General features: G+C 39.3%; 1 protein-coding gene and 1 long non-coding RNA gene across 2 annotated transcripts in view; both read right to left on the reverse strand.

Moving 5' to 3' along the window:
• The window catches only part of LOC112430628 (uncharacterized), a 3,515-nt gene extending 3,477 nt beyond the window's left edge, over nucleotides 1-38 (reverse strand). Inside the window, exon 1 of the long non-coding RNA XR_013095156.1 lies at nucleotides 1-38. This exon is cut by the window's left edge and continues 237 nt beyond it. This is a non-coding gene — a long non-coding RNA (uncharacterized LOC112430628).
• A 5,514-nt stretch (nucleotides 39-5,552) lies between these two features.
• Nucleotides 5,553-6,900, reverse strand: LOC143416941 (C-type lectin lectoxin-Lio3-like). Its single transcript, XM_076882610.1, has 4 exons — nucleotides 6,844-6,900; nucleotides 6,403-6,747; nucleotides 6,229-6,317; nucleotides 5,553-6,145 (listed from the first exon to the last, which is right to left on the reverse strand). Exons 1-4 carry the CDS (start codon nucleotides 6,890-6,892, stop codon nucleotides 6,020-6,022), a joined length of 609 nt encoding a protein of 202 aa, XP_076738725.1. The 5' UTR covers nucleotides 6,893-6,900; the 3' UTR covers nucleotides 5,553-6,019.
• Between the last annotated feature and the right edge of the window lie 1,170 nt (nucleotides 6,901-8,070).

Here is an 8,070-nt window from a genome sequence, read left to right on the forward strand (position 1 = left end):
AGATTTCGCGCCTCAGAGACGTCGTTATTTTTCAAAAAAAAAAAAGAAGAAAGAAAGAAAGAAAGAAACAGCAACAACTACTAAAGAGAGTTTTTGCACGTTCATTGCACATTTGTGGGAATGTTTAAATATTTAATTTTTATTAATTACTTTTCATTATATCTTTATTTTTTAAACCACCGTGGCAGTGCGCATGCGCATACACTCCTGCACGCAAAGGGCTTTGGAGTTGACGTAATGTCGCAATGCATTGTGGGAGCGCAGCACCATCTTGGCAGGTCACGAATCAAAACAAGATTGCTACGAACCATTCTGAAACGTAGCTCAAAAGAAAATGACGGTATAGAGACAGATTCTGTCCAGATGCAAAGAGACGGTACTTGATTGTTGAAATGTGGACCCGTATGAAATATAGCCGTGGAGTAGAAACCCTGAAGACCAAACCGCTATTGACTTAGCATGATCTACTCTCATACCTTGTCTGTGGAGTCAGAGCATACACGGCGCACCAATTTCGCAATTATAAATCTCTGGAGGCGCACATCCAATTCACCAAGGACTGGGTACAAGATTTGGCTATTTTTAAGCCTCCACGTTGTGAGTACGCCGTCATTCAAGCAAAGGTAAGTCAGCTTGAGTACTGCGAGTAAAATGCGTTTGATTCCCCCCAGCATTCAAATTAGTGCTAGCAAAAATTCATTCGTGAGGGGGAAATTACAGTGAGAACATGTAGAGGCTCTGTTAGAGGGATAACATAGTGAGTTCAGTGCATTGATGTGACATTGTCCTGAAGGATTTAGTTATTCTTTATGGTTAAAGAAATTGCCCTAATTAATTCATATTTATTATAAATAATCCTAATTACACATCTTGCTTCCTTGTTTGTGTCCTGTGTCACTAAAAATACATTCTGTTTTAGTTTTATACATTGATTAATGACCTGCAGAATCTGCTTGTCATATTAGGTGTCCATAGTTGTCACTTAAAGTCGAACTTTATGTTTTCTCCCTCTTGAAAGTGATTACATCCTTGCATTACATACTTTAGATTCATTTTTTGCTGATAGGTTTCTAAAAAGAAACATGCAGATTTAGAATATAACATGCAGCGTTCTATAGATGGATACATAAAAACACTTTATTTGTTACATTTATGATAAATGGATTTGAAAGTAAATAAAACACATTTGTGTCGGACTTGGCTTATTAAAGTTCTTGTCTTTAAATGAACTTTGTCTGTGTGTGTGCTTCAGGTCCTGCACTCTTAAAGACTGAATTGCAGCATTGCAGCCACAGGTCATTGTGAGCATCACAGGGAAGGTTGAAGCCGCCCACTGCAGCTGTATGGCTAGAGTCGTGGAGACTTGCAGCCATGTCACTGCTCTTCTGTTTAATGTAGAAGCAACAGTGAGGATCTGTGGCACAAGGACTGTTACAGATGAACCTGCATACTGGGTTTTGCTGGGTAATATGACCAAGATACAGCCAGAGGTTGGCCATAAGATAGACTTCTCCTCTTCAGCTGCCCAAAGAAAAGGTTCTTGATCAAAACATAAACAGACCATTCGTTGTGACAGGTAAAAGAAGCCATCCTCAAAAAAGAAAGGTTCCACCTGCTACTGTGGAGGAGTTGGATCAACTGATGGGACAATATTTTTCCAAGCATAGTTCTGTTCTGAATAACCCATAATGTTTTAATTTAGGGGGCCATGTAAATACTTTGCATTTACTGAATATGTACTTACTAAATACCACTGTTCAAAAGTTGAATAAAGAAACAAAGAAATGTTTGCCTATTTTTAATTAAAAGCACTTTGTCGAACATCACATCAGTTACAATGTAGAAAAAATGTTATGTATAGTTTACAAATGACAAAATGTTCACATAAAATCATGACAGCATTTGTATAATATCACCCACTACTAGCATTCTGTAATTTACTGTCTCTTTTGAAAACTTATCACTACATAAACAGCACAAGACTTAAAAGTATTTAACAAGAGCATTTTTCCCTGGTTTTACTACCACACTGGGGCACATGTTCACCAAAACGCAGCAAACCTTTGCCATCTTATCCAGGAAGGTCACCTTTTTACCCTCACATGGAAGAAGTAATCTGATTGGCATGGTGGTATGTAGCATGTAGTTTGAAGCAGGGATTTCGTAGTGCCCCATGTGTAGTGTTGGAACCCAGTCAGGATTTGTTTCATTCATTTCATAGGCTGGTTTGTTGCAATAATGCCAAATAATTAGCAACTCTATAAATAGAAGGTAGTTCTGCATGTTTGTTCTAAGTTTGTGCTATTGAAAATAAAATTAACAGGCTATAAATAATAATATGAACTTATTTAGAACTTACCTGAATGAAAATACTGGAGCACACCAACAGATATCTGTGGCTGGTAGAGAACTGAATATCAGCTCGTCTCGCAGCTGCTATCCAGGCTAGACGCCTTCTTTTGGTAACATCCAACACATAAGCTCCCTCATGATGTTTCCAGGTGAGGAAACAATGAAAAGAGAGCCTGTTTTCAAGCTTATTCCTTTGCTGGTAGTGCAATCTAACATTACAACCGACCACACAGCAAGCATTTGTTTGGCCTGCTAATATGGCGCCTTGACCAAAAATCCTGGCTACGCCCCATCCCGTAAGATCACGCTCCAGAGCCCTATTAACGTACGGATCTAGAAAGAAGACGCTGCATTTTTAACTCTGAGGGAGGTGGAGAATGAGCCTATTTCCAAAACAGTGGAGTGTGTTCCTTTAAGTACTAAATTGTATATATTGTCAAAAACTAAAGTGTACATAGCAGTTGTTGTATCTTGTTTACTGTATCACTGACAGATAATTTCAAAGTCAATGAACGCTACATTATAGTGAGATATTGTGTAATGTGAAATACTGTAAGCAAATGAATAAACAACCTAATTCGTGATAGACCTTTGACTCTGTTTTGTTTGAATCCAACCGTTTTTTGCAGATGTGCATAAAACATGTTACTTTTAGTATTGTTATCATTATCATCATTATTGCACTAAATATATTTTAAATAAAGGATACTTTGATATACATTCTACTGTAAGGTTGGAAATGTATTTTCTTCACCCTAAAATATGTTTTGAAATGTATTTTGGTTTGAAAGAAATATATTTTCAATTTCAAAAATATATATTTTTGGAGCATCACAAATACAAAATATATTTACCATATATTTGAAATATATTTTGGCCAGGAAAAATGTATTTTTTTACCGTATGGGTCATGAGTCAGTAAAGTGATTCTCGAGTATTGAACGATTCGTTCAAGATTCGCGCATCACTATTTAACACGCATTTGAAATTACGCTAATTCAGTTTACAATAGGGTTCATTCGCTCGGTCAGCAGTTGGCAGTATCCTCGTACACTGGGGATCAAACTGCCATTAAACGAACAGAAGAAGAAGAAAACCCCTGCACATGCGCGGTACGGATCGGGTAGACCCGATTTGTACGGTCCGACTTTGCACATGCGCAGTAAGGACCGTGGAGTGCTGTTCTGTAACTATCTTTTTATTTTTCGTTTTTGTCTACATTATATTAAATGTTTCATTATCGGAAACATTTAAAGAGATATTTAATTTTCTTAACATCTTAACAGATACTCTGACCTGTAACTATCGTAAAACGCTTCGACCGGAAGTAGACACCTTTTGCGCATGCGGGGTACCGATCGGGTTTCCGGTATGGATCGGGTAGTGACAGTTGCTACTCTGCTGAGGTTTGCTGTAAGCGGTCACGTGGGGTGCTCATATCCTACGGATCTCCGCATGGGACATTAAAGCAAAAGAAATGAAGGTGTGTTTTGTGGGATTCCGCAAACGTTTTAAATTATTTCCAGTTTCGTTATGTTATTTCACAGGGAACAGAACCGGTTATTTTCTAAACCTAAAACCTGGGGTTAGGTTAATTGGTCATTCTAAATTGCCCATAGGTGTGAATGGTTGTTCATCTTTATGTTTTAAACCACCGGTGTCGAACTCTAGGCCTCGAGGGCCGGTGTCCTGCAGGTTTTAGATGTGTCCTTGATATAACACAGCTAATTTAAAGGTAAATAACCGACCTCAACATGTCTTGAAGTTCTCCAGAAGCCTGGTAATGAACTTATCATTTGATTCAGGTCTGTTGACCCAGGGCGTTATCAAAAACCTGCAGGACACTGGCCCCCGAGAACTGGAGTTTGACACCCCTGTGTTAAACCAATGACAGGATGGCACCCTTTCCAGCGTGTACCATGCATCTCACCCAATGGTAGCTGGGATACACTCCAGCCACACCTTCTTTACCTAACACAAAGAGAAAGATCACATGCGTCCTCATTACGAGAGGGATTTGTTGGTGTGTAGTAAAAGCGCAACACTGATGAATATTCTCATAACTAACATATAACTTAAGGCCCTTTACATTTGAATGCCTGTGATTTTGACATGGACCTCAAACTTACACAGACGGACACAAAACTAAAGAAACAAAAAAGCTTCAGTGTCAAACTAACTTTACTTTCATGGATCTGTAGCAATTTCACCTGATTTATCACTCAGTGTCAAAACACACAAATGACTCATTCATTTATTAACAGAAAAGTACAATCAAATTACCTACACCACAAATTAAGTTCACATGAATAAAATGAAATTATTTTCATGGGTTCACTCCAGCTAAGCTAATGAAACAAACAAAGATGTCAATATTGGCAAAATATAAATTTGTTGAAGGCAAATTATATTATTAAATAAGAAATTAATCTATGAAAGGCAATAAATAATGGTTAAACCATTCTGTTTACTTACTATTTTAATATATCTCTCTCATTTTGTATTACTTTTTCTATACCTGTCTACATGGATTTATCATTTTCAAACACACAAAAACATGAATGAAACCACAGAACACATTAAAACCCTTTCAAATATATCATGAAGAAAGCTGAAAGCTACAAAAACAAAAGTAGACAAACATGTCAACACAGGCGAAAATACAAGTCAAAACTAAGACCACAACAGTAACTATGGCAACACCAGCACAAACTTTACCCACCACCTGCAGTTCTTACTAGAGTGACTGTGACTTTGTCTGTGCCTCCAAAGTGACAGTCAAATTAAAGTGTCAGATACGAGGACATCCAGCATGCTTTGCAACTGCTCTCCATTGAAAACGATGATCCACATTTATATCAGGTAAGGTTTGGGACTGTTATGGTCTCATTGATAGCTGTTAATTGTTCAATCAGTTGTTTAATCTCTGTCTCTCTTCCACAGCATGTCTTTATCCTGTTTTCCTTCTCTCACCTCAACCGGTCGCAGCAGATGGCCCCGCCCCTCCCTGAGCCTGGTTCTACCGGAGGTTTCTTCCTCTTAAAAGGGAGTTTTTCCTTCCCACTGTCACCAAAGTGCTTGCTCATAGGGGGTCATATGATTGTTGTTTTTTTTCTCTGAATTTGTTATTGTAGAGTCTACTTTACAATATAAAGCACGTTGATGTGACTTATTTTGGTGCTATAGAAGTAAAGTTGAATTGAATTGAATTGAATTCATGGCTGTTACAGTTATTAAACAATAGAAGTAGAAACAGGACATAAACAGTACAATGTTTTGTTGTCCCCCTGACCTCCTCAATCAGATCTCTGGCTCTCCTCACTTTCTTCTCCATCATTTGTGTAAGTCAGCAGAGGTTGCTGTCAGAATGAAGCAGAACTATGGATCCTAATAAACTGCACACAGACAAAGCCTGTGCAGTGACGTCCACAGAAGGACAGTGTCTAAAGTGTTGAAAGAGACGCTGCAAATCAAAACAAGAGACTAGAGCCTATCAGGAAAACTAGTGAGTGGACCTCTGATTAAAGAATTTCTACCAAACTACAACTGCAGCTGAACAAATGAGCTGTTGGTGGAACTTTACACTCTGAAATATTGAAAGATTCAAAGGATGAGACAGCTCAGCACAGCATGTTATTAACTTCACACATGAAGTGGTTCAGTCCAGTCAGACTTCAGTTTTGCAGCCACCGTCCACATCCTGCTTCTTTGACTGGTCGTCACGGTAACTCTGGACTTTCCTCCAACGAATCCTGAAGTCTGTCAGTCCTTCTGACAGCATGAGGCCTGACAGCTGGACAAAATGTGCAGATGATGAAAAACATGAAGCATAGTTTGAACTTGTGTCAAGTTTGTGTTGGTGACTGAACTGCTGACCTGCTGTGAAACCTGCTGCTGGATCTCTGTGCTGTGCATGTCTGCCTCTGACTGAAGCTTCATTTTCACCACTGTTTGCTTTGTCACTGCTAAAAATGAACCACATATAACAACACAAACATTAGTGTTTTACATGATGACAGGATCTTACAGTGTTTGCGTTCTGAACCTCACCTGTGAAACAGAAAAAATTGATTCTGATACCACAGTTGCCATCATTCAATTGCCCCGACATTAAATGCAAATTTCCACAGTATTCAACTGAATAGAGGTTATCAGGCTGACCAGACATCCAGTTAGTGAATGTGGAGGTTGTGTTGTCAGACCAGAAGGCCCAGGGATCCCTGTAGAGACCAATCCACACATACTGAACCCCTGATCCATTCAAAGTGAGCGTGATGTTGGATTTCTCCTCTTTGCTTCTTATACTGGTCAGGTCTGTGTGGTATGTCCTGCAGTACGACTGAGCCGCTGACCAGGAGCGGCTCTCCATCACTAAGATGTAACTTGTATTTTTGGCTGTGAAATTTAAAAAAAAAGGATTAATTTTGAAACACACAGACTATGAATCTCATAAATTAGTAGGACAACTATGCCAACAAATCTTTTTCCTACCATTGTAACACAGGAAAGGGTAAGAAGCTCCACAGGGTCTATCATTCATCTGTGTTTGTCCCTGAAGAGCCACACAGTATTCCTTTGCATATACACAGTCTGGTTGGCCGTTAGCCCAGATCAGAAATTCATGTGTGCTGCCAACATAAAAAAATTTTCCCTCCATGGACCACTTCCAGCTGTAACGATCATCATAGAGCCCTATCCAAGCCCAAGTATTGATCCTTGGTGAAATTGAGAGAAGCAGTTGGTTGATGTTGCTGTTGTAGATGGTGACCAAGTCAGTGAAGTGTTCTCTGCAGTAACTCTGAGCTTCAGTCCAGGTCATCAGCTGGCTCACAAAGTGGTATTCTCTGGAGTGGGGAGGAAGAGTGGAAAGTCCTCCTGAGAAAAATAAAAAGTTTTTATTGTGGAAACTGGGCTGTTAGACAAACCACTGAAAAAGTCTGAAAAATTTAAACCCTTTAAATAGTTATACTGTTCTTTGAGTTTAAATGGAGAAAACTATAACACACAAAAGAAAGTCCTGCTGGTGAATGAGCAATATTTTTTAATTCTGTTTATTTTTCTTTTCTTTTTATTCAAACTGCAATAACTATGTGTAGCGCAATCATGTACAATTAATATTATTAATAGTATTAATAATGTTACAACATTTTTATAACATAACCTAAATAGAATGAGTACAACAGAGTAACTTTTTCTGTTTAGCAAAACTCAATAGTTTTTTCTTTACTTTTGTAATCTTTTTAATTACACAAAAGTCAAATAACTGGATATTAAAATCTCAAAAAACATGTCAGACTGTCAGGGTCCTGGGCCTGAGCGACCAAGGATCCATGGGCAGTCATGGACTTGTGTTATTTTATGTATTTTTGGTGTTGCTGCCCCTCTTCTCCCTCTTTGCGCACGTGTGTGTGTGTATATGTGTTTCTGCGGGCACCTTCAGGCCTGGTGGGTGTGGCCCTGCTGGCGAACTGGCCACACCCGAAGCCACACACCTGCTGCTGATCAGGCCTCGTCGGGGGAGCTACCTAAGAGAGTCTTGGAGCTCCCACCGACGCGGGATCATTGCGTGAGACTTCCCGTCAGTTCTCCAGCTGGTCTGTTTGTGAGTGTGAACTTACCAAGTGTAATTAAGGGTGCTAACTACTGCCTCTATTTTCCCAGGAGGATTGCTGGATGAGAGGGCAGCAGGCACAGTCTACACGGGCACAAGGGAGCAGA

The sequence above is a fragment of the Maylandia zebra genome, linkage group LG3, assembly GCF_041146795.1.
Source record: "Maylandia zebra isolate NMK-2024a linkage group LG3, Mzebra_GT3a, whole genome shotgun sequence".
Classification (NCBI taxonomy): domain Eukaryota; kingdom Metazoa; phylum Chordata; class Actinopteri; order Cichliformes; family Cichlidae; genus Maylandia; species Maylandia zebra.